General features: G+C 40.0%; 3 protein-coding genes across 3 annotated transcripts in view; 1 reads left to right on the top strand and 2 right to left on the bottom strand.

The window, feature by feature from the left end:
• LOC111229774 (potassium voltage-gated channel subfamily KQT member 1-like) overlaps window positions 1-3,174 on the bottom strand; it is a 161,190-nt gene extending 158,016 nt beyond the window's left edge. The window contains exon 1 of the mRNA XM_022756245.1: window positions 2,675-3,174. Coding sequence (XP_022611966.1) covers window positions 2,675-3,174 — 500 coding nt within the window. The remainder of the gene's footprint in view (window positions 1-2,674) is intronic.
• Window positions 3,175-14,413: 11,239 nt separating this feature from the next.
• On the top strand, window positions 14,414-21,601 carry mrps35 (mitochondrial ribosomal protein S35). Its single transcript, XM_022756112.1, has 8 exons — window positions 14,414-14,554; window positions 15,182-15,234; window positions 15,415-15,582; window positions 16,490-16,550; window positions 16,689-16,828; window positions 18,635-18,744; window positions 18,842-18,911; window positions 21,080-21,601. The coding sequence occupies exons 1-8, from the start codon at window positions 14,422-14,424 to the stop codon at window positions 21,347-21,349; spliced, it is 1,005 nt and encodes a 334-aa protein (XP_022611833.1). The 5' UTR covers window positions 14,414-14,421; the 3' UTR covers window positions 21,350-21,601.
• A 942-nt stretch (window positions 21,602-22,543) lies between these two features.
• On the bottom strand, window positions 22,544-24,673 carry mansc4 (MANSC domain containing 4). The gene is made up of 3 exons (XM_022756457.1): window positions 24,454-24,673; window positions 24,221-24,355; window positions 22,544-23,376 (listed from the first exon to the last, which is right to left on the bottom strand). The coding sequence occupies exons 1-3, from the start codon at window positions 24,671-24,673 to the stop codon at window positions 22,544-22,546; spliced, it is 1,188 nt and encodes a 395-aa protein (XP_022612178.1).
• Between the last annotated feature and the right edge of the window lie 1,752 nt (window positions 24,674-26,425).

Raw genomic sequence — 26,425 nt, 5'->3', positions numbered from 1 at the left:
CAGCTGAAAAGTGTTAGGTGTACTTGCTATTTTTAATGACTAAACATTAGTCTTAGATGTTTAAATAAATAAACCGTTCGCAAGACAAATGATCTAAAGAACATGTGTTTGTATCATGGATGATTTGGTAGGACTGGGACATTTGAGCGTTTGAAGATAGTTTAAGATTGTTGCCAAAAGTTGCACAGCAGGTCAAACAAAATCATCCGTGTTCTTAGTCAGAGCTGCCAAACTGCTGAGTCATAACCAAAAGGTGGCTCATGACTTCTGTACTGTAACTGTAATCTTTAAGAAAATATATTTTGTACCCATATGTGACCACAACTTATATGTTTCTGCACACAAAAATGCAAATGCAAACAGGACGTAAAAAGATGTCACAGTCAAACTTGTGTTCTTGCAAAATGTCACACAATTTTAAGCCTCATTCGCAAGCATTGTTATATGAAGCACATCTCAAAAATTAAGTTTAAACAATTTAACTTTGCAGGTGGTAACAATCAGTCCTTTATGGACCTACACTATAGGGTATGGCCATAATTACTTATAGGATAATAAACAGGGAAATTAATGTGGATAAACCCACATGGAAACTACCTACTCTGCTGTAGTGGCTACTGTGGTGTTTTTACATGCCAAAATGGTCTTTATATGGTATGTGTCTGTGGTTTGTTGTTTCATTAATAGTTTGTACATAAAAGCATTTTCCTTAAAACTCAGTGACCATGATAAACATCATTTCAGCAAATGCACTGTAGTCCTCTGGCCCTCAGATTATGATTATTTACTACACTGTCCTGAGCCCAGGACACTCAGACACAACACGCTACATGGCATCTGCCTCTCAGTCAATTGATGATATAGTTTAGCATGCATGTGTAACTATAGCAGCAGCAGCAGCAGCAACAATCCTCCTTACACCCTTTTACAGTGAGTTGGTAAGAGGACAGACAGGATGCTGTTTGTGCCGTACGTTTTTACTGAGCCCAAGCTGTATATACTGTAGCCAAAATAAAACAGGCTAATAAAGTCCACTGTGCAGTACAGCTAAATAATTCCTTAAAACACAGAACTTTGTAGCATTCATACTGTCGGAGAGTCAAAATGAACTTCTTTCTAAAAAAAAAATGAAATCTCTTTCAGCTCACTGTATGATGCAGTTGAATGGAAACAGGAGAGTTCATTGGAGGCGTTTCAACTGAACTTCTATTATTATCATTCATATTTTCATCTAATCTGGTCTAAATCCATGGGCTCAGGGTTTACTATGACGTCTGGGACTAAATTGTGGGATACTTGGGAGATCATACAAGATCCTTTAGTCACATGTTAGGGGATATTCTTGGCCTTGAAATTAATTTCTAAGAGTTTTGTTTATATTTTTGCAAAAAGCTAAGCTAACTGCTACAGTGCACTAATCATAACATGGAATTGTTTTTCCCCATTAGACTTAAAATGTATCTCTCTATCATTTTAGTCACCCTAGATACTCATAAGTTATTGAACTGGAAACTCTCAGTTTGAATGAAAGCCTAAACTAGCATAGGGTAGAGTTTAAAGGGTCACTATTTACCTTTGATTTCTCATATTACTTAGATATCAAACAGTTGCTCACTGGGAACAAATTGGTGGGATTTAATCTATGAGCTTTGTATGTTTTTAGCTATTTTCTTATTATTTTTTCAGCTACTTATTTAACATATTTACACTAAATCTTAAATTTTTGTATTGCAGTCTTTACACAAAAGGTGCTGTATAAATAAAGCTAAAGGATTATTTTCCAGAATATTTGACTGTAGTGAACATGGTTTCTACCAGTGATACAATACAATATAGACTTAAATTTATGTATCTAACACGAAAAAAAAAAAAAATTCTCCCATCCAAATTCTGCAGCACAGTCTTTTCCCATCTTTACATCATGCTAAAACACTCCGGCTTTATCACAGTCCGAGCACCAACAAAGGAGAGACAGCGTTCCTAAGTAGCAGTTAATAAAATGATTCATCCAAGTTATGTTTCAGCTGCAGGTCAGTGTGCTCCTCTAGCGGGTCAGCTTAGCAGCATCAAGAAGGAAGCTCCATGTTTCATGCATGAGGTTGCTGAATTGTTGACGGTAAGGAAGAGCAGAGAAGATCGAGCTCATCAAGGCCAGTGGTGTGGTTGAACAGATCACACTGACCCGCTTCTGTTGGGCTATCTTAAAACAACCACAGACAGCCGACAGGCCACAGACACGTCTACTTTTGTTACTGGGAACCAGAACCTAATACTGGAAAGGAGCCGCACTAGATGTAATTAACGAGAGAGGGACTGGAGCAAAGAGACACCGCACAGACCCATGTCGCTTGAGTCAGACACCGAATTTTTAACAGCTTTTTGCACTGGTATAAAAGTTAAGCCTCATTACGATTAGTTTTATTTCATTTCTCAAAGTTTGTACATAACAGGTTTTTGTTTCTTTTTTAATTATGTGCTATAGATTTTATATTGCAGTGTTTTCAGGGAGATTGTTTTCCCTACGCGCACCTGTTATTCTTATAAAATTTATTTATTATAACTGAGTCATTTGAGCTTAATGCAAGCTTGTCAACCTCTATGGTTAGGATATCTACTCATTCTGCCAAACTGACCTGAAGTCTATACTGTACTGTAGAACTAGACAGGTACTCACACAAGGAAGTGGTAGAGGAAGCATTTCAGTCCAGCAGGTCTCTCTAGGAAGTTGTAAACATCCCCCTGCATGCTAGTCTTGATGTAAGGGCTCTGGAAATCCTTGTGGTGATGATGCAGCCAGCTCGAACGAGGGAGAGGTGGTTGGACAGAGGTGATAGAGGGCTGGCTGTGTATCGTCTGCAGCGCTGGGTCCTTTGTGTCTGCTGGCGGACAGCAGGGAATGCCTGATCCATTATTCACCGCTGTGGGGTCCAGTTCCAGTGAAACAGGAGAGTAGTGGCTTCTGTCAGATGCAGGAGCCTGTACAGCAGTGCTGCTGGTTGTAGTGCCAGTGGAGGCTGCAAGGTCAGCATCCATCTCCTGGTCCAAGCTGAGGCTGAGGCTCGTGCTGGCATATCCATTGGGACTGCAACTTATGAAGGAGCTCCCGAGCCTGCTGCCATAGTCGCGCTGCACGTGGCACGTCATGTGGAAGGAGCGCGCCCGTCTTTCCCCCATGTCGCCCCGCAGGATGGTCCAGTTCAGAGAGGGCCAAAGGAGACTTGAAAGTTCTGGAAGGTTCTGGAGATTGTGACCAAGGTCCAGGTAGAGGGGTAGAGCCCAGCAGGATAAGACACCTAGCTAGGCATGGCTACCTACCTGCTGCAGACAAGAGCTCTCTCCGCTGAGCTGCATATGTGTCCTTACCTGCAGTGGAAGAAGTGACATGAGTCATGGAGATAGTATGACCGGAAGAAAGCCTTCCCCTCTACCACCAGTGACCCTGTTAAATTAACATCTCTCATGAAAAACCCAAGACGTGGACATTGTAATGCTTTGTTTGCTGAACCATCATTGCTCTGCTATTACACAAATAATTATGTTGTGTTTTCAAACTGCATTTCTTTTCTTTACAGCAAAAGGTATTTCCACATAATTCTTAATGTTTTAACGTGCATGGAGTGGTAAATGGGTGAAGGTTGCCAAAAAAGACATTCAAAAGTTAAAGGTTTTTGACAGAAAGTGACTTGCTGTCTTCATGAGTTACTTCACAAATGTCATTAGATTAGAATCCCGCAAATACTAAAGGTGCTGTCCTTCAGCATGTTACTTTTGAACTGAAAACATACGTGGATCAAAGACCTGTTGTACTTAGGTCAGTGATGCCAATTAGAGCTTTTCATTGTGTAACAGTCCTACTTCTGACTCTAACCTGTATCTACAGAGTGTATTGCACCATGGTATGTTGCTGAAGCTAAAAGAAGAGAAGGAAAAAAGAGATGATTTCCATTTGTGAGGAAGAAATCATAGTGACATTTCTATGAACTTTTGCAAATGGTTATAGGCTCTGACACTGTGACTTATGACCTGTGAACATAATAAAAGCGTAACAGCCACGTAATATTCCCAGAATAGAATCATATGTGAGTTAATGTGGCAGCAATAGGTCGGCACACAGGTCCATTTCCGACAGCTTTCTCTCTGAGGATTTTCTACTGTAAAAATAGCATCCTGTTGCGTCGTCCTTGTTGGATGTCAAAACCTGCCTAGTTTCCCATATAGGAAGATAAAAAAAAAATGTACATCATGCATTCTGTTTACATTTAGAGAAAATAATCCAGAATTTATACAACCCCACGACACACTTTAAACCACTACAGCTACAATGTGACCTTCCCTACGTTTCACAAAGCATGTCACATCACAGAAGCTTAATCACCGTGCAACCAGACAGAAATTAGACTGATTAAAGCAGTAGATAGTTGGAGCCATGTGAGTAATTGTTTGATCTTTACAGTCACAGTCAGCTCAAGGTTAAAGTCAAGCACTTATTTAAGGATGCACACTAATTCAAGTGTCCACAAAAAACATTACAAGTTAATTATTATGAGCCTAAACTGTCACAACCTCACCTACAAGTGGAATTTTAATAATATGAGTCCATGGGATTATGAGCCATTACTGAGTTCACTAATTAAATGTATACTGACGGAAAGAGGCGAGGATGCACAGCAGATACAGAGAAGAAGGTAGTTTACTGTGCAAATTGTGCAAAGCTGCAAATCAGGCACATCCTAAATATTGGGTGTAATATAAACGACTTACAGTACATCTGCAAATGGCAATGAACTGAGAATGTAACAAAGTCTGGGCAGCATGACAACTTGAAAAAAACATTTTCCATCTGCAATGTCCATATCCATGTCCTTTGGCTTTTAAATTCACTTAATTAGTGTATCAAAGGTAAGTAGTTGGTTTAGTGTCTTCTGTGGAAAGACACCAAGCCAGGTAGTGTGATACATGGCCGGATGTTACCTAAATGGATCGGAAAATAGTCTCATGGGACAAGAGAGGCAGGCTAATTGGAGGCAGCCAGCCCCGTCCATATCTGTCCTCAACTACGGATGGACTGATGACAAGAGCCACATGCGCTGCAGTACCCCCGTAGATAGAGTTTCTACCTTTAAAACCACAGTCATGAGACACACAATGAACTGTCATGTATGCACAGGCTGCTGTGGGACTCTACAGTTACAGCTTATTGTGTGACTTTCCGTTAAACTGAACCGACCCTGGCAGGGGGCCCATAACTCAAATTAAATAACCGCATGTGGGCTAAAATAAATTAAAAACCTTTAGATTGCGTTCCTTAACAAAAAAAAAATCACTTTTCCTCCTTTTCATCTGCTAAACTGAACTCCAGAAATCAGTAAAACAAAACAAAAAAAAAAAAAAAACTGCATGTTTAATGAAGCTGCAAAATTACGCAAATGTTAAGTCAATATTTGCATCAATTAATGCTGTACGCTGCTGTTCACTGTTAGACCTTAAACAACTAAACAAAAAAAATGTATATGTCAAACCACTGTGTCAAATCTTACCTGTCTCCAAAAACACATCTCAAGTTGTTATCGGCGCAAAATAATATGCAATTATCTCTGAAGCCAGGCAACAAGTTCGTTGTTTTTGCTTTTTATGAAAACAAGATCCAGTCATAGGCAAAAGAAAAAACTTAATTACATAAGTTAGAAATTATCTTCCAGCGCTCAAAAACAGGTAACACACAGTGTAAGCACAAGTCTTCAATCGGCTGCTGCCTGCAGGACCTGTCCCTTTGAAGTGCATCGCAGCTTGTGCCTGGACAAATGCTGCGTTCAAGGGTAACGGAAAATTTTTAATCACAACATAAGTAAACAGCAAAGTGGTATCCTGACAATATTCTATTATTGTAGCTACTTAATGTAATGTAATGTACTTGATAGAGTAAACAACACCAAGTAGTTTTATCCCCACCTGAAACCATCTATGTTAGGAAGTTTCTGTACAAGCAGGCTGCTGGAAAATCACAACACAAAAAATAAGACAAACTCCTATGCAGATTTATCCCACATGCAGACTCTGCTCTTTTTAGGCTATAGGTTCAGTTCATGCCATTTTTATCTCTGTAACACTTCCAATATCCCCACCATTACTTAAAATATAATGAACTGTGTATGCTAATCGGCCTATTGTTACTGTAATAATATTAATACAGAACAGTTACACACCTTCCATACCTTACCTTATCCTTAAGTGTGTTGAAACCGGTTCAAGCCGGAAAAAAAGACCTTGCTTATGCCTCATTCTTGCTGTTAGGCTACTGTGGGAGTGTTTTCGTGCGAAAGGCTATAGCCATAGGGCAATGTTTGTTTGAAACACCGAAAAAAAAGTTTTTACGAGGGTATTTGAACGTACCACATTTTCAAAAAGCAGCAGCTGGCAGAGGGACATCCGCTGGTCACATGTGGATACAGATAATACACTAGTGTAAATAAAGATGAAGGGTTGTTGCCATTAATTCTTCAATATTTTTTCTATACTTATTTATTAAAGTATTCTGAATGATATCCCATCTTCCAGTTTTATCATCTTATCTTAATTAAATCATGCTCTAGCTAAGATGATTTGTTGACTCATTTATTAGTTGACTCAGCAACAAATTCGATAAATGATTAATTATTTAAGTTTTCTGTGCCAATAAATTCAACATGTTTGTGTTTTAACCAAGGCTTTCTGTGTGTTAATTACTTTAGAAAGAAAAAAAATGCAATTTAATAAAACGCAAATCAATTTAATAATCACAAAGTGATTTATAATAAACATAATGTATATTATGTACAATAAATATATAATATACAATATAATCTAAAACGATTCAGGGCTCAAAACTAGATTCTGACAAGAGAATGGACATGAGATGGGCGACGCAGGGCTCGATATTGTTGATATTGTACCTGTGGTACAAATTTCCAACTCAATTTCAATTATGAACTTATAGAACCCCAAATGATATTGAGTAAACCTGGTGCTTTCCCGGGCCCCCCTGGAAGTCTATGACCTCTGTGCAGTTGACCCCTTTATCCGGTCAGTAATTCTGCCTTGACGAGCTGTGACCTGTTCACCTGCAGGAGGCACTAAACATTCACTCACTCCGCACCAAGTCAAACCCTTTGCTCTGCTTACCATTTGACCCCTCACTGGTTCCCATGTAGAACTGAACATGAGACTGGTTACTTGTTGGAGTTAAATTCAATTACTGGGGTGGATCTAAAAAGCTATATTACACTATTGTATGCTTCAGTGCCTAACGTGAACTAATAAAGCTGAAAATATCATATTTGAGATCTACAATATTTGTCACATTGTATACTGGTCACTACTATCCAGGCCAGTTATCATGTGTCTTGGGGTGTACAAGACACACAGACACAAACACAAAAATAAAATCTACAATATATAGGAAATTAGAACAGGTACAGGTCTTGTTGGTCCTTTGACAGAAAATTGTATGGGACTGGAATAGTCCTGAATGTTTAGCATGTCAAATATTTACTTTGCTTGGTCTGAGGCTCAAGAGCTGCAGGATGGCATGAGGGAAATTGAAACAGCTTGGTTGGAGCCATGGAGGTTGACTGAGGAAGGGGGTGCAGGTGGCTGCTTCAGGGATGTGGACTCAGGTAAACGCCTGTCCTGGTCCTGTGCTTAAACCAGTCTACAGGAACTTGATGGCAACCAGGCTGAACATATTCCAGACCAAACTTCTCTACAGTGCCTCTGCTAGAAAGATGAAGAGCAGGATACTTCTCACCCCCCAGTGCCTATTCCAAGACTGCATTGAGGTCTAGAATCAAAGCTGAAAGATAGCTGGAAGTCAAACACCTGGCTGCTTCAGATCCACCAGACATGGTAATTCTACCTCACCACCCCTGTCATCCCTTGAGTTTGAAACAGCTCTGAGGAAGCCCTTGTTCTAGTGACTCACTGAGCCTGATGGAAGTAGTAACCTTCATGCTGAGACGTCTCTCTGATGGGGATCCAAACAGGAACTTCAGCTCCTTTACCCTGAACATGGTTCAGCTGCACCATTCCTCCATGCCTGTACAAGATCCCACCTTCCACCTTAGGATCACTAAGGCAACCACACAGGATGTAAACCCACTGAATCTGCCATGCCTTCATCATAGAGGGATTAGAGAGAGGAACATCATTTTGGTTTTGAGCAAGGCAGAAGTGCACGAATAAAAGAGGTTCAATGGCGCAGGGTATTGGCATCTTTAAAACCAATGCTGGTCTTCCTGATCCACCACAGAAAAGGCTGCAGACAGGAACTGGACAAAAGAACTGTACAGGGGAGACGATGCTCTGACACACACTCACAGAGGAACTGCCTCATACAATGTCTGTGTTGTATTGGGATTTTGATACACGTGTTAAGCAGATTACCAGAGGTGGACTCCGCATCAATGGCATCACTAGTTCAAGCATCCCAGTTCAGATCCCCTCCTGCAAGAGATTCTTCCACCTTAAATGCTGCATAGCAATCCCTGAAAGAAAACATGAAGAAAAAAGTACACCCATGAATGTCAACGCAGTCATATCAATCACTAAAAATGATGAAATATTTTTGTGTGTAACATGAATTCAATATGGAATATGAAAAGTAATGTAAATTGTAGTTATTGGAGGGTTAGGGTTACCTGTCAAACCACTACTATTGGGCCCTCTCCATCTTCAGTGATTTAGCGGCTAGCAAGTCCCTTGTACCGAGGCTTCAGTGACTTCTGTATCTCAGATTGCACCATCATCCATGAAAGGATCATCCAGTTTTCATTCATCACTGCATATGATGACATGGTCCCAGATGAAAAGGTGACCTTCCAGGAAACTGTGGTCAGAGCGGAGAGCCTGTCCGAAAGCACCCTGCAGCAGTTTTTTTTGATGGCTCCCTCCTGGTGCTGGTAGTTATGTAGTAGACAGTGAGTCAGGTAGTGTGGAGACATATAAATCCCATTCCAGCCATCTGAATCACAGTACTCTCCAAAGGGAGCTGTCTTGGTTTCCTGTCTAACTATGGGTTTCTGATTTACTTTCCTGCCTCTCCATACATGATGTTTTGGCAGCTGAGGATGTAGGCCAGGTTAGCACATATATTTTTTTTTAGATACCTCATTTCATAGGTGTAACACTGCAAGAGCACACCAGAATGACGCTCCACCCCTTTTTTTGTCCAAGAAATAGATTATTCATATTATCCAGTTGAAATTCATATACATTTTTGAGGGCTTGAAGATATAATCATTACCTAAGTGAATATCATCAAGAGAGCTGATATCTGATTAATTTTGAATAGACCAGACCCTCACCCTATGCTCACAGTTTTATAAATTGAATTTGCCGAAAGGTCACGTTCAGTGATTCGAATTAGCTTAGATGAGGTAACACCGAGCAGGCAGCTAACAGCTAGGCACTGGGCTAATCAACTGTGAAGGCAACCACCTGTCACTTAAAGCGGCCACACCCCCAATTATGCATAATGTTAAGACTTGATAAAAAATAGATATGACCATTTTCACATAAAACACAAAAAACATCATCATTTCACTCTGCTAAAGGCCAGTGTTGTGAAGGAAATCTGTCAATTTTTTTTTCCAAACACATTAACAAACTGTCAAAATGAATGCATTCTCCAATTGTACATTAACTTTACTTTTACATTGTGTAATTCATTAAAAAAATAACTGTAAAAAGAAGATAATGTTCTTGTTGAAGTATAAGATTTGTCTGCATACTTTAAAATCACTTTGAAATGGTGAAATTTTGCAGCAGTTGCCTGTAGCAACATTATGACAATATTTCAGAATACAAACTTAAATTACACCACCACTCATTATTCTTCTATTTTATTTATTATTATTCACTCAACAACATACCATTTCTTTTGTTCAGCATATTACAAGAACTGCAATGGCTTTAAAATACTTACTTGGAAAACTTAACACTACCTTTAAAACTGACAAATCTCTCAAATGTTTTTTTCTGTGGGAACAACAGTTGTTATTCTCTGCCCCTGAAAGAAATACTATGGCCTCCAAGATACAAATAATAATACACAAAAATATATTTATATATACATATTTAAATAACACATTAGTCTGTGTTTAGCAGCAATGTGTTATTATTGTTTGGTTAAAAAAAAATAACTTTTTTTTAAAAGTAACCTTTTATTTGTATTTGTAAATGTAATGTAGGCTTTTTGACCTTGGCATTATTCTCTTATACTTGTTTGGATGCTGACCACAAATATGCTGTGAAAAAGATAAATACAGTTGACTTCTTTTTTTGCCCAAAGTTTCCAGAGACCTGAAGATTAACTGAGGACTCAATGTGCTCTTTGTGTTTCGTAATGCATGATTGTACTAATTCTTTACGGTCATATCCCAGAAGTGATGAAATGAGGATGATTTAACCAGGCTTTAGCAACATATTACCAGGAGTGGATTTCTTAAATACATAAATAAGTTGATCCTCTGCTGTTAATTACTTGAATATGCTGTTGCACATACTGTTGAGTATATGGCAGAAGCATATGATGAGATGTTTAAGAGGATTATTGCCTCAGATTGTTTAGAATTAAACACATTTACTGCAAGACATAATTCCTGTGTGTGACACAAAATAATTTGCAACATTAATCCCATCCCAACATTAGTCTCATCTTGGGGCTAAAATGATCTTAGACCATGAAGTTATGATCAGACTAAGATTGTCTCAGGTTTTAGGAAATGGGGCTTTGGTCTGCAACTACCTGGCTAGTAACACTCACCAAGAGTCATACACGTCTGGGCAGACTAAACTGAATGCTATTAAATGTTTCTAATTTAACTTTTAACTGGATAAAAGCAGCTGCTTTTGAACTAGACTTAGACCATGAGATGTCTAACACTGTAGTATTACCATGCTGTAAAAGGATACAATTCATTGGTTACCTGCTAAATGATGGACAAACTTGGACTGAAAGATGAAACATGTTTAGAAAGACAGTTGTAAATGCTGAGTGTTTTTTGCAGTGGGGTGACTGAGGATATGTCCTGTTGAGATGAGAGGCTCGGCGTTACTGCTGCAGGGAGGAGCTGCACAGTCAGGGAGCAGGATGACCACTTCATCACTACAGGAGAGGGAAAAGAGGGATTTTAACGAATCAGCTCAGATCATACATCACTGAGCTGCTGGAGCGTCTACCGTTACACAGAAACATTTATAGCACCACAATTCCTCCTGACTCACACACACTATGCATTTAACTGGGCCAGGGAGGGGACATCTCAGCTTATCACCTTCACAGTGATAGTCTAACTTCTACAATCTGACATTGTTTTTATATTTCAATCTGTGCAGCAGCTGCATCTGCAAGTGTTTAAGTAGCATGGATACACTGCATAACAAGGCTAATGTTAGCTTCATAGGCTTCATAGGGTAGTGTACAACCCAAAAATGTAATGTGTACAATAAGTAAGATGAAAATACCAAAGTGTTTATTTAATTTTTTACTGTGCAAGTGACAACAGCACAGTTGACTGAGGTTTATTACAAAACCTTGCCGTTGCATTACTCGGACCGAAGCAGGATTTCGCCTATCTGAACTGCTGACTACAGATGGCAAAGGCAAAGTGCATGTAGACTCATCAGTTTTACCAAGAAAGGACCAGGCAAAATATCAGTACAGGTTGGCAAATTGTAAATGAACAAACTGCAGTAAAGCCTTCTCCATATAGCAGCAACCGAATAGAGACACAAACCCGCAACCTGCCCATTTCTAGCCCTGTGTCTTCACTACTACACCATCCACTCTGTACTACCACCATGGTGAGCAACCCATCAGTTCATACTAGAGTGCTTATTTACTTGTTTTTCCATGACATTGCCTAATCAGTAAATTTGGAAGGGGAATAAAATAAAACTCTTCAGGCTACCTAAACAACAATCAGTGATCCATTGGTGTGGCCTGCCCCTGCTTCTTTACTGACTGGGTGATTACAGTTCAAATTTAGTGGCTGTGAAAACCACAGGGCAGAAATGATCATTTAAGACAACACAGCAGTTCATGAGAATATAGAGCCTCACTTTTTCATCACCTTTTACCTCTTAAAAAAAATTTTTTTTTTAAATACGCAATTGTAAGGTGACGTAGTTTGACATGTGATATCCTTCCCAACAAGTGTCAAAGAGGCCAGATTTATTCGTTCTTATTTGCCACATTTAATTGATTGTCATGTAAAGCACTGTCGCACTCAATAATTGCCAATTTAGTTTTAATTTTCTTTTTTTCATTTTGAAAAGCCTGATGACTTTTGCTGTTTATCTTTCATTATGCTACAATGTGGGAGGCTCTGTTTGTTTATTCATTTCTTATTTATTTGGTTCCATAGTGTTAGCTAATTTCACTTTTCTTTACTATGTATATTATCTAAAACTGTATAGTAATAGGTAATACCAGTTTTGTTAGGATTAGAGTTTATTACCTGGTGGGATCATTTTCACACCATAGCATCATAAATTGTAAAAGATTTTTGAATGAAAATAAGGACAAGAAATGTTTACCCACAGCTCTGCAGATATTGCTTGGTAGGAGAGAGACTCAGCATCGCTCTGTCCAGCTCTTCATCTTCATCCATTACTGTGAGGCACACACAAAAGTATTACAACAGTCTAAAAAATATGTCTTCACTAGTACTTAGGTTTGTATGAATAAAGTCACCACTGAAATTATCTTATAAGTTTCCCCCTTTGGTATACTAAAATACTCTGGCTTCCACATCAGTGTGCTTACCTTTTTGAGAAAAAAAATAAAAACAAGACTCACATGTGGCTTTAGCAGGTGCATGTGAGGCATGCGTCATCAGAGAGGAGACAAAGATGGTGCTGCTTCTTAAGCAGGTATTTTTGTAGCTTGTGCATCTTTGTTCCTAGAACACAGCTTTACTTAAGTACAAAGGCTGCATGTCCCTGCTGTCCCAAATCTCTCGCACAGGTGTTGCTGGCACGAGAGCCAGAAACATCCAGCTGGTCGTCCTCTGATCCTGCTGCTGTTGTAGAAACTGGCTTTTTTTAAGTCATAGTTAAGGAGAGACTGGATTTCTTTAAAGCTGAGGACATAACTCACGACTCAATGACAGTGTTCTTGCTGTGCCCCTCTGCCAAAAAGACTCCTGCAGCCTCCTCTTTTTGCTGAGTCTTGATTAGGTAGATGGTTTACCCCCTATCATTCTCAAGGAGCAAGCGGAACATCTCCTTGTATTTTCCAAAATGCAGAATATATTCTCCAGACACCTGTTTTGTCTGAGTTGTCCCCTCCACCTTGACTACAGTGAGGGCAACTTGTCTGAGCAGCTCTTACTTCATGGGTGCAGACCTGTGCTGTCGAGACAGGTTGTCTTTACCAGTCTGGTTGGATCAGTCAAATCATGTTAGTGTTTTTATACATTATAGATAGGCAATGTTTTTACAGCAGATGTTGATAGATATGGGCCCAATGGGGAGCAGGAATTAGGAAGTCTAAATAAATATCACAAGCAGCCCTTTTACTGTCAGCATATTGTCACTGAATCTATCTGTTTGCTCATACAGACTCCATACTGACATCCATTTAACAATATATAGAAACGACTGTGATTTCGCAAAATAAAGCAATGACATGAGGTATATAGACCCCTCAGAGACATGAGCGTTCACCCGTTGTCATTCAAATGAAGCATGTTCATTCATTATTCTTGTGATGCTTATATCACATCTAGAGTATAACTAAAGTTAACAAGCTAACAGCTAGTAGTTAACACCACATTCTAAATTAACTTAAAATGAACGTTAACGTTAACTTACGTACACGTAAGGAACCCAGGCTGATTCCCGCGCATTATCAAAACAAAAACGTGGATAAACCCGCATTAACGCTAACTTTAAAATGAATAATGGTTACGTTAGCATGTCAGTATCATCGACACAATAAACTCCCTAACCACGACTAACTTTATAGCGTTAACTTATCTAAGAAAACTGTACAGAAAACACAGATAAAATATTATTCTCTGTTCGTTCTTTGTGTATTTTTTCATTCATCAAACATAACTTACCCGTTACTAATATCCACTCTGTAAATATGTAGCAGGTGTTAAGTTTGTCAATCCAAAATCCATTTAATATAATATAGCTGATTAGATCCGCATCCAGTAAATTAACTTTATTCACACAATTTATGACGTGTACAACAAACAAAATTTGATGAAAATCGTTCAGAATTTATTGACCTACAGTCTAATTTGTAGTTTGCCTCTCTCTATTTGTTTACCGGGGGATCTTGAACGTTCCAATATGGCGACCGCGCAGGCGCATAGCAACGACACAGAGCAGCGTCCAATGAGGTAGCTAGGTTTCCGCAGTCATTGGGAAAACATGGCTTCACACACAAGCAAGGCACTTCTGTGCCTAGGTCGAATAAATGTTCGTGGTCTCGGACTTCACAAATCAATTAGCAGGGTCACGTACGCCACGGCGGTGTCCACAGATTCTTCTGCTGGAAATGCAGGTGAGTTTTATTGTCGTTGTACAATAGTTCACGCTACCTGAATAGCAGCTGCACGCTAAGCTAACTGAAATGCTGTTAGCCACCTCCTGTCCTTTGACAGGGATGCAGCAATAAAGTGTCTTCCCAGACTTGGACTAGTTTAATATCAATTAATCTTATGTTTATTCTCTTGTCTAATCGTTTGTTTGTTTGAGGAAAAACATTATAATCGATTACAGTTTTAAAACTCAAGGTGATGGCATCAAATTCACTGATTTCTCTCAAATGCTCTTGATTAAAAAGATGGAATAAGAGGTAGTGTGAAAACTAACTTGATGACAGTTTAATGACAAAAAAATCAACTTATTTTCCATCAATTAAACAGAGGTACTACATTATACAGTAGACACCTGTCGATACACCATACATACATTGTGTATCAGTAAGTGTATTGTTGAATGTACAAATAATCACAAACAAAATAAATATAATAAATACAAAAACTGCACTTGATGTATAGTATTTGTGTGGTGATAAAGGTGTCCTTTGTCTTATGGCAGTGTTAGCAGTATGAAATTAAATGCTATGACATTTTCACATAAAAAAAAAGTGTTTGTGTGGCTAAATTGGTATTGTTATCAATTTTAGGCCCTCCTAATAAAGGCGGTAGAGGAACCTTCACCAGAAAAGCCAGGAGAGAGGTAAGTGTACTGTATTTGTGTCTGTTTTTAAGGGTAAATATAACAAGATGCACACATTTTCTGATGAAACGGGAAACTGATTATGACATTTCATAAAATGACTGGAACGGATAATGTTATACATAAATGGAGTTTGCCATTGATAAAGCTGTCTCTTTCATCCGTGCTTTGGGGGACCAGGTAGGGGAGCCCAGGACAGAAAAGATGCCGGTGGATCAGGACTGGACTGCAGTTTATCCAGCAGCAGCACCCTTTAAACTGAATGCTGTCCCCCTACCTGTGAGAATGGGCTACCCTGTGAAGGGAGGCGTTCCTCCAGAGAAGCAAGGCAACCTGGAGTTAATCAAGGTCAGACCTCATAAGTTACTTTGGACCATATGATGAGGATTAATGGTGAACAGACAGGGCTGGTTACAGTTTTAGAGATTAAAGAAGAAACAAGAAAAACAGGTGATTACCTACTCAAATAACAATGAGAAATGTGCACTAAGTACTCGTTAGGACTACAAATGCTTGTGTATTAGGATGCTGTGCATCCATTGAATTAAATTGTAGGGCTATTTGCACATTGTTCAAAGTGATTACGTTCTTCTGTAGTTGACTGTGGGCTTTATCTGTCGGTGAACCATCTGTATATCTTAGCATTTACCTCCTAGCATTCATTGTAACCAGCAAGCCAGGGAGCGCTCTTTGCTCTGCTGCATGGCTCTGATGGCCGTGTCTCTGTGCTCGGATTACTGAGCTGCTGTATCCAAACACCAGCTGCTCCATCTGGACTTGAGCCACTTGCAGATCCACTACTCTCACCCGCAACAGCTGGAACTGTGCCGTGCAGACTAACTGTATTAGTGTCAGTCATTCACTCTGCTACGACGGGCTAAACCGCTGTGCATCACTACATATATTTGCATGAAATATATGTACATTGTTTTGTTTTTTTTTAATCATAACTCATAGATGTTGTGCTTTTGTCCATACACAAGCCAATAATGGGACTTATGACAAGTTTCTTTTGACGTTGTTATAGAATAGAATCTATTATATAACCGTATGTATTATATAATATCCTTTATTCAAAGGATGAAAAGGATAGATTTTTGGTTAGCTTGCCCTTTTAAAAACAGTAAACTCTGAAAGCCAGCATTAAATAATTTTTGTGGACTGCTGCAGTGTGTTTTGCTTACGCTTTCTGGGATTGATTCTCAGATGTTAAAGCTGCTGCATATATTCATGCTTCTGTCCCATTCTCTTTCAGATACCAAACTTTCTGCATTTGACACCAGCAGCCATAAAGAAACACTGTGAAGCTCTGAAACGTAAGTTCTTCATTTTATGTATGCTGTGGCGTTAGTCAGCAGCAGTTATAGTATGATATTATGGACTTTTAAGTAAAAAAAACAAAAAAACATACAGGCTTATTTAATGTTATTTAAATTGTCTTTCTATACCATCAGCATTCTGTACAGAGTGGCCGTCTGTCTTGGACACTGATGCCAAATGTGATGAGCACTTCCCCATTAAAGTAACAAGCACCGACTATGTGTCTGCTGGCCCGTCTGTCAGAAACCCTTCAGCTCGTGTTGTTCATCTAAAAGTGAGTTTCCCTGCTGTACCATTTTTTTCTATTGAAACTTGAATTTTTTACTTGATGATATTGACTTTTAAATGGATTCTGTCAATGTACAGGAAGTCAAGTGTGGAGAAACCCAACATGTAAAATGAAATTAGAGATTTACAGAGATGCGTAATCACTGGCTGACATCATGTCCCTGTGACTTATCCTGGAGAGACGCTCATTGTCTGTTGACCTCAAACCTAAGAAATTTTGCCATCAAGTCTACAGAGATTAGTGCTGCAGAATTATTTTACATATAAGCATGTGCTGGGGCTCAGTTGTTGTTTTGTTTTACTTCTTAATTCTTAGTTTTTTTTTAATAGTTTCATATTTTCACAGAAAGAAGTACCAAAACATTTTGCTAGTGACATATTTGTTGAGACATTTTAATATTCCTCTTAATCCCCCCCCCCCCACACACACACACACACACACCACCACTAATCCACAGATATGCAATCCTCCCCACAGACCAGGGTCATACATGTAAACACTTTAAAACATGTAACAACCACAGTCCATAACAAAGAAGAAACACACTAAAGATCCATCTGACAACTTAGACAAAGTGATATATGTTTACAAACAATATAACAGACCTAGAAAATTGCAATTAAATTCAGAGACTCTCCACATCAGTCATAAACAAGGTGTTGACCTTGTTTTTCAAAAAAATATTTTCTTAGTGGCTGAAAAGTCCATCATCTGGACTATGGCAAAAAAAAGTTTTTAGTTTAGTATTGTTCTCTGTTGCATATATTGTTTTCCATATCTGAATAATATTTCTGTTTCTTGGATCTGGCTACATCATATGGATTTTGTCACTCTAAAACATGTCAAAAGAAACCCTGTCTTACAACCCAGATACTCAGGAACTTAAACTGTCTTTTGTAAAAGGTGGAAATGTGTCATTTTTTACCATTAATCACCAGCCATCTGCTCCACTGACACTTTGCCTTAGATTATATCAGCAAGGTAGGAATTATTCAAACATTAATCCTAGTGGATTAAGCAGAGAGATAGATTGGAGAGCTAATCTCTCACAGTTAGGTTCCAAGTACAGAATAAGTGGAACAAACCCCCATTTTCACTTTAATAAAAATTGAGTCAGAGTTTGAATGAGGAGCATACACAGTAAGTTTTCTTTTAGTTACTCTGATGTTTATTTAGACAGGGTTAGAAACAAAATCTGTGGCAGGGATTGATCCGGAAACAGACGTGGCTCAAAAGGAAACAGACTTTAATGCTGTCTCTGTGCATGTTTGTCGAGCCACTTCCAACGGATTTCACCTTTGTGTTGTCAGTACATAAGGTCTAGTACACAGAACACGTGCACACATGAACCTTGTATTACCTATAAATGCACTTTTGTTGCATTGTATAAATTACATAAATCAGAGCCATGAAAGCGAATGTAATCAAGGAATAATCTCTGTTGTTTTCCATCTATCATCTCTGCAAGGGGCTTAGAGGTTATTCTGGGACACAGCATACATGCTGTGATTTCATCTGTAAAAAGTATAGCATTTTAATCAACACAGTGAAAGCTCTTTGCAGGTAAAAATTCAAACATTGTTCTTTGTTTGCGTATTTAAAGAGATAGGGATACAGCCGAGAGAGACGGTTTACGATGAAATCACTTGTGCACTAATCTTTTTGTCTATTTATCTTTACATTCTGATAATGTATCCATCCCAAAAGGCTTACGTAGAAAACTGCTGCTTAAACGATTTCACATTATTTGTGTTTCTCAAATGATAATCTTTGGTGTCATTGCCCACAAAGGTAAAGCTGTCCAGTTTGAATCTGGATGACCATGCACGCAAGAAAATGCTGAAACTTGTTGGGGACAGATACTGCAAAAAAACTGATGTCCTCACCATCAAAACTGAAAGGTAGACACTGCTTCTGTAATAGTCTAGTATACATAATAATAAAGTGAGGAAATAAAAAACAATTACCCTTTTGTCTTTTCCTCCCTCTCTGTACAAGCTGCCCACTGAGACGACAGAATTACGACTATGCCATGTACCTGTTGACTGTCCTTTACCACGAGTCTTGGGTGAGTAAGAAATATTTGTTTTTCTTCAGCTCTGTCCGCCACTTTGTGTGTTAACTGAAGAGCGAGCACACAAATGCAACCCAAGAGTGACCGGGGAGGGAAAAATAAGCTCCTCGCCAAAATTAAGAAGCAGCAATTGTCACAGATTAATCGAGTATTAACAAAATGCCAGTTTAGTCTACATGTCACTCAGTTTCAGCCAGGCCATTCAACAGATCCATCTTCAGCCCCTACCCGACCCCTAACCAGCTCTACCAGGTTTTAGCTCAGACAGCTGTGTCTGTCGGTCTCCTGTGAATTTGGCCTTCTCCTCAGTCGCTCTTCTTGTTTACTGACCTTTCATCCTCTTTCAACAAGTATCCATTCATTTAAATGCCGTTTGCGCTCTGGCGTTACTTGTACTGATGACCTGCTGTCACTTTCCTTCAGTGTGTTTATCTTTTTTGAGAGGTTCGTTTGAGATCAGATGCAGGATAATGGCTGATCTCATGTATTGCAGCAACTGTATTTTGTAGTGTAATTCATGGCCAAGCTGTAATGTTTAAGGGTGGTGTTAGCATCAGTGCATTTCTGCATTTTTTTAGGGCAATTTTGTGAAATATTTTTATTCCTTCATCTGCATCGTTGGTGATATTTACGTCCTGCTAGCGCCATGGCACAGTACCTTTTACCAGGGGAATTCTTGTCCATCTTGCTCTGCGATCTGAGAGACTGAGCCCATTAGGGAGGTATCGGAGTTGAATGGGCAAAAGGATGGCAAACAGCAGCATTGTCCAGCTGACATTTCCCCACAGATAAGGAGAAAACAGACTCCCCCTATCAGGTGTTGACCCTGATACTCATTTGCATTAAGCCAACCATGCCACATCAGAGAAGTCTGCCACCGGGTCATTAGCCCAGGTGCTGATCGCATGAATGTGCAGCCAGCCACATAAAAGAAAATGACTCCTCCTATTGTGCAACCTCTGCCTTTAGGAGCTTTTCCCATCACGGCTTAGTCACATTAAAAGAAAATCTCTCAGTTGGGAAAGGTGTCCGAGCCAGGAGGCAGAACACTGTCCGCTGCCCTTTTGGACACACAATGGAAGGCACAGTGCTTGTCCAGCAGGCTTGTGGAAGCTGTGAGAGTGGCGTAGCGTTCAGGTCGTAATGCTATCCCACAAAGAGACCGATTGTTCGCAGCCACCGAGGTGATTTTATTTCCCCACTAAGAGAGACGGAGCTTCCCTGCTAATTCCAGTGTGTGCTAATCCAGGCCAGTGCTGGGGCTGACTGCTCAAAGCTGCCTCTTATCGTGGGGGGACGTTTACCACTAGAGGCCTTCGTGCCTAACACCTGTCCCTTTTCCCCCCCAACTGAAAATCAAAACGCTATTTGACAGGTACATAAACTCAACTGAGAAAACAGGTGGCTATTTGTCTCCTGCCACATTATCAGATATCATGTCTAATGACCAAACTACTTTGATGAATGGATTTCCCTCGTAAAATCAAATGTTATAACCTCATTGTGAGAGGATAATGCAGATCCTTCATTTCAGCGAGACACACTGCAAATGTTTTGATCTAAAACCGAAACTGCTCAGCTCAGTAAGTTTTCATGATTTCAAAGAAAGCTATTGATCTATCCCCAAGTATAGATACCAACTCACTAGGACCTGGACTCGATCCAGATGGGATGTTCTGTGGATCAGATATGTATAACAGTAATGATGGTCATTAACCTCAAACACCTGGAGAGCTGCAGAGCTGAGGCTCTGTCGCTGCCCTGCTTTAAGCTGCTGCACACTGGAGCCTATTGTTCTCCAGGGAATGTGATGACAGCTAGACAGGCAGCAGACAGAGCGCTACATATGGAGAAATACTATCTCTGTGAGAGGAGCATCAAAGACGGGGTGAGGGGTGACCAAGGACCCTCATATTTTACATCTGCTGCCATACTGTGTTCCAAGCTAGAGGCCTAGCTTGAACCTCAATTGAATACTATAAACGTGCTTCTTAATATCTTTAAGTTCCTACAAATACATAACATAAAAATAAAACTGTATATAATAAAACATACACAGCTCTTAAACCCAATGCTATGGACAGCCCTGTTTTCAGTCAAGTTGAGTCAATGTTCCATCTGCATGCAAAGTTGACAGATGCTCTGTTTTTCTCATTCTTCAGAAAACAGAAGCCTGGGAGGCGGAGAAGACTGTGGCAGACATGGAAGAATATAGCTGGGAGGACAGCCCGTCCCAAAAGAATATCTTGGATATGCTAGTGCGCATGAAAACGGCCGGGGAAGGAGAAGACGAGGAAGTGCGAGAGCAGCTGCTGGGAAGAAGTGAGGTGCAGGAGTATAAGGACTCAGTCACAAGGCTGAAGAACGAAGGAGAGAACGAGAGCACCATGCTTCAGTACAAGGAGGCTGTCAAGAAAGTACTCAACCTGTGATCCGGCTTAATGTAAAAATGTATTTACATGAAGACAGTGACCAAGAGCAACAGGGGCCTGTAATGGGATCTACATAAATGGACTCCATCTACATACCAGTAGCACAAACAAGAGATCAGTGAAGATAATTACAGCCTCATGAGTCTACAACTAATGTATTTATTTTCTAAAATAGATCTGCTGTCATATCAGGTGTGTGATCTTTCTTCTTGTCTAATACAGAAATAAAAGTCTGATGTATTCTATTGTCAATCAGTGTTCTGTCTTGAAGTTGTAGGAAGTTCATGTGCATGATGGGTAAAGCTTTTATTATTTTTTTTAAAAGCTCCTTTCAGTCGGTTCCTGGCTCAGCTTCAGCTCCAATCCCACTCTGGTCACTATCAGGGCGAGGAGCGGCACCACAGTGAAAGGATGCTTTCAGCAGCAGGCTGTTGAAAAGCGCCTCACCCTTCTTAAAGAGTTTTGGTCTGTGGTCCGTGCACTTTTAGGTCGGAAGAAACCCAATGCACTGAGATGTCCTCAACTGTGGGAGGGTTAAACACTGAAGGCCACAAAGCAAAAAGGATTCCTCTTTCAGCTCCACAAAGGACAACACATTGTTGACAATCTGAACAAACCTTGAATTGTAGCAGTTTTTGTTTTTTGTTTTTTTTTTGCTTGGAAGCGCCCAAGTCCCACTTAAGACCAGTGCAGACAGCTGGCAAATGTCCTCGAGGTTTGGCATCAACATCAGTTTAAACTCATTGAAGCACATCAAAATATAGGTCAGCCAAATGTACACTATATATCGTCTTTCTCGAGGCAAATTGCTGTGGTCAAATACATTGGCTGAATTTGGATCATCTGTCAGAAGTCATCAAGTCACAAGTGAAACCAAAATCATGGTAACGGTGTTTTGATAATCTCATCTAAGCCATAAAATACCTCTGCCTGTTCAGTTTAAATATACAGTATTTCTGCATCAATGCATCCGTTGACAGCAACTACATTTCCATCCCTATCTGTTTCAAATAAAGCAATATCAAGATATATCTTTGCTATTTGAAGAAACCAGTATGTAAAAATGTGTTTTAGAAAAATACAACAGTAAAAATGACTTATCAAATGTCTTTTCATCCTGGATTCATTCATTAAAACGTTGCTGTAAACAAAAGAGAAATGTCGGTTCAGTGTTTATTTCTCTTGGCTTCTCTTTCAGGAACTCTCTCTGACCAGCACGTACTTTATGAGACGCATGGAGCCTCTCTTCCCTCGCCATGATGGTCGGTAGCGTCCCATCCTTTTCCTCTGACCTCTCCAGCTCACCACCAGCAGGATGGAGCAACAGCAGCTCAGCAGCACTGTGATACAGATGGCCACTGCAACCAGCAAGGTGTGAGCGGCTACGTGCCACCCAGGTCCCAACCCCCCTAAAGTGTCCTCCCCGCTGACTCCCTGACCTCCCTCAGCGCCTGCAGTGTGGTTCCTCCCCAGGCTGCCCTCGGTGTCATTGGGGTATTGCTTGCTGCTCTCTGTGTTACCCATAAGGGCTGTGGAGGCTGGAGGGCTGGTGGTTGATTGAGAGAAGGTGGTGATGTGCCGCTGGATAGGGGTGAATGTGGAGGGCTGTGCAGTTGTGGTAGAAAAGACAGGAGTGGTGGCTGTGGATGAGGGAGGCGTAGTAAAGCTGGGCGCAGGAGAAACGGAGGAGGTGGTTGGGGCTGTTGTTTGTGCATGGTTCCCCAGGACTGTCAGAGGAGCAGATGGAGTGGAAGAAAATGTGGCTGTAGTTGTGGAAACAGTTGCAGGCTGACTGGTGCTCGGCAGCGTAGTGGCAGCAGCGGTTGTGAACACTCTGCTTGTTGTGGTGGGGGGTTTAACGGTCGGTGCAGAGGTCAGAGGCAGGACAGCGGGTGGAGGTGGATGTATGAACTGGCGTTTGTCTGAGGGCAGCGGCTCTGAGGCGTTGACTCGACTGTAGTGGTGGGGTAACACGCGCACGTTGGAGGTGAAGTATTTTCCAAACACCAGCAGGTCAGGATCCACCCCTGAGACATGAAGAGATTTATGAGTGTCATTTTAATTTTTATCATGAATATTAATTATGAATAATAAATGAATTTTTACTTTTCTAAAAAAATTGAGTTTTTTACTTTGAATAAAGAAATGAATTAAAGACTTAAAAACAGCTTTTGCTATTATTACTAGTAGTAGTAATAGTAGGGGTGGTGGGTCTTACTTTACCTGGGAAAGTACTACCAATAAATCTCAATTAAGTAAAAGTATTTGTAGAAAAATTTACTTGAAGTATCAGAAAAAAATCGACCCCTATTATATATCATTATGTCATTGTCACTGATGCTTTAGTGTGTCAGTAGCATTTAATTGTAGTTGGTCAAAGTTGTGATAATTTTAACAACTGCTGGATAATAAGATATTTTATAGGATGAAAACATGTGTTTTGTTTGCAAAATTTCAATCTGCAAACTAACAATAAGTGTAGTTGTTAAATAAATGTAGGGGAGTGAAAAGTAAAGTATTTCCCTCTGAAATGCAGTGGAAATAAAAGTATAAAAGGGCAGATAATAGGAATACTCAAGCCAACTACAAGTACCTCAAGATAGTACATAAGTCATCCATTAAATGTACCAGTTACTTTACTTCCCGCTACAACTAGGGTCTAGAGGTAGTAATATAGAACTGATATGCATCTTGTAGTCAAAAGTAATAGAGACCTCGAGTGTGTAGTAGGCTCTGGTTTTATTTGATATGCACATAAGGTGTTGTATTATACAATTTTAGGGAATATATATATATATCTATATATTTGAATTAGAGTACTGAAAAAAAAACCTTCAGCATGTTATTACTGGTTGGACAGTGGTGACTTACCCTTTGTGATATTGTACAAAACAACGTTGCCTCTGTGACTGAGGATGCAGCTCTCCAGTGTTGGACAGTGCAGGTGGACGCAGTTGACGTTTTCTTGAGTAGTATCATAGTGAAATATGGCCAGATTACAGGAAACTGTAGGAGGAAAAGTGGAGGGATAGTGTACAGTTACAAATGAAATGCACAGTTCAATATCTGTGCGTCTACTCCTCTAGTAAAGAAGCATTACTCACAGTTCCTCGTCAGGCAGCAGGTGCGGCTGCATTTCAGCGCCGTCTCCTCCTGGTAATACTTGAGAAGCTGCGCTCCTCTCCTCTGAGACTCCTCGATGTCGATGAAAATACCCGGGAAGCGTCGGATCCAGCAGTTCTTATAATAAGAGGTCGGTGAGCACCTCGACTCTGTGTGGCACACCACACTCAAAACCGTCAGCAAACCCCATGTGACGTTCATTGCGCGTAATGTAAATCAGACCATGTTAAATTACGAGGCATCGACATTGTCTGGGAAGCTGATTGCTTGGAGATGACAGGCATGAAGTGAAGTTAGTGGTCTGGTTTTACTGGTACCAGTCTCTCTTCCCCAGGTGAGTCAGAGCTACGCACCTGGAGGAGGTGGAGACCCAGCCGTGCGTAAAGTGTCCAGGCTGTGCCGCGGCATTTAGACACAGACACTCACTGAGCACTTTATTAGGAACACCACACTAATTCTGGGCAGTTGCTCTCAAAGCAGACTCAATTCTTCCACAAGATGCAAACATTCCTGCGAGATCTTGGTCCATGTTGACATGATTGCATCACATCGTTTCTCATGTGTTCGACCATCCTCTGACCTCTCAACAAAGCATTTCTGTCCCACTCAACTGCTGCTCACTCGATGTTTGTTTTGTTTTTGTTTTGTCATTTGCACCTTTCTGAGTAAAAACTCTAGAGACTGTTGTATGTGGGGGAAAAAAAAAAGAGGAACACTCTAACCAATCCATGTGGCACTAACAATCATGCCACGGTCAAAGTCACTGGATCACATTTTGTGAACATTAACTGAAACTCCTGACCTAATACATTGCACTGCTGCCTCGTGATTGGTTGATTGTATAATCACACAAATATGCCTGTGTTCCCAATAAAGTGTTCAGTGAGTGTGGACCTGATGAGCACTGTAAGAGGACACCTTTCAGACAGGTTGGTACCTACTACTACCTGCTTTAATAACAATATATAAAACATAAGTATACTGTAAGAAATCTACAAAGCTTTAACAACGCAAGTCAATCATATTCATACAAGTGTGAGAATATTATATACAGGGCTGGACACAGAAGCACCTTAAAACACACAATAGGCTATAATATAATCAAATACAACATCACTGCAAGAAGTGTTTGTGAAAAACACATCACACAGGCTCACTCTGCAAATGGAGCTGCACAGTTAGAATGTAAATTAGATTAAGGTAAAAAAGAAACTAGATTTGTTCTTTAGACTTTTAATCTAAAATCTCATTTAAGTTTCTGGACTGTAAATGTAGCACAATGTGCAACTCAGTCATTATTTAGGCCTGCGGTTATTCTTGTTGCTGAGGTTTAGATGAATCTCCACAGTGCAGGTATTACCTCACCGCACCACATCACACCGTAAAGTAAAACTTGTTCTAGTTTCAGTAGGAACCAGACTAAAAATACCGGTAACCTCTGTTCTCTGCAGGGAAAAACAAGCTGTGTGTTCTCAGCGAGGTCAGACATCTGAGAGTGGATTGCCATAATTGTAGCAATCTGCCTGAATTCTTTCAAATGGGATTATCAGAATAAGCCTTTTGCTCCGTGGTTTTGGATTCGCTGCATCTGTTGGGCTGTTTCTCTCACCCTTTGTGAGCTTGTCTCTCTTTCACAGTGCCACGTTCTCAGTTTACACCTGGGAGTCAACGGCACCTCTTTGGGATAAAGAAGCTAAAGGAGTGCAAGGTGTACAGGCTACAACTTCACACTCTGTATGACTATTTTAAATTGAAATTAATTGAAACTGAGAGGATACCATGGCATTTATCAGGTTTAATTGACAGCAAAAACGTACTTCTGTGGTGTTAGATTCCATATCATATGTTAACCTCTTAAAAATGGATAGTCTTTAATATTTTATTACCAAAAGGGTTACACAACTCGCTAAAAAGTCTTTACTGAATGTATAAGGTACAGATGTCCTAACCCTT

This window comes from Seriola dumerili, unplaced genomic scaffold (genome assembly GCF_002260705.1).
Source record: "Seriola dumerili isolate Sdu_G_001 unplaced genomic scaffold, Sdu_1.0 BDQW01000242.1, whole genome shotgun sequence".
Classification (NCBI taxonomy): Eukaryota; Metazoa; Chordata; class Actinopteri; order Carangiformes; family Carangidae; genus Seriola; species Seriola dumerili.
Note: the sequence above shows the minus strand (reverse complement) of the source record. Positions and strands in the feature narration are given on the sequence as shown.

Excerpts from the sequence above, each read along its gene's own strand:
- mrps35 (XM_022756112.1), top strand. The coding sequence starts at position 14,422 with ATGGCTTCACACACAAGCAAGGCACTTCTGTGCCTAGGTCGAATAAAT. Across the intron at positions 15,583-16,489 it reads GCAACCTGGAGTTAATCAAG|ATACCAAACTTTCTGCATTT; the intron begins GTCAGACCTCAT and ends ATTCTCTTTCAG. Across the intron at positions 18,745-18,841 it reads CTCACCATCAAAACTGAAAG|CTGCCCACTGAGACGACAGA; the intron begins GTAGACACTGCT and ends TCTCTGTACAAG.
- mansc4 (XM_022756457.1), bottom strand. The coding sequence starts at position 24,673 with ATGAACGTCACATGGGGTTTGCTGACGGTTTTGAGTGTGGTGTGCCAC. Across the intron at positions 24,356-24,453 it reads CTGCTGCCTGACGAGGAACT|TTTCCTGTAATCTGGCCATA; the intron begins GTGAGTAATGCT and ends TTCCTCCTACAG. Across the intron at positions 23,377-24,220 it reads TTTGTACAATATCACAAAGG|GGGTGGATCCTGACCTGCTG; the intron begins GTAAGTCACCAC and ends TTCATGTCTCAG.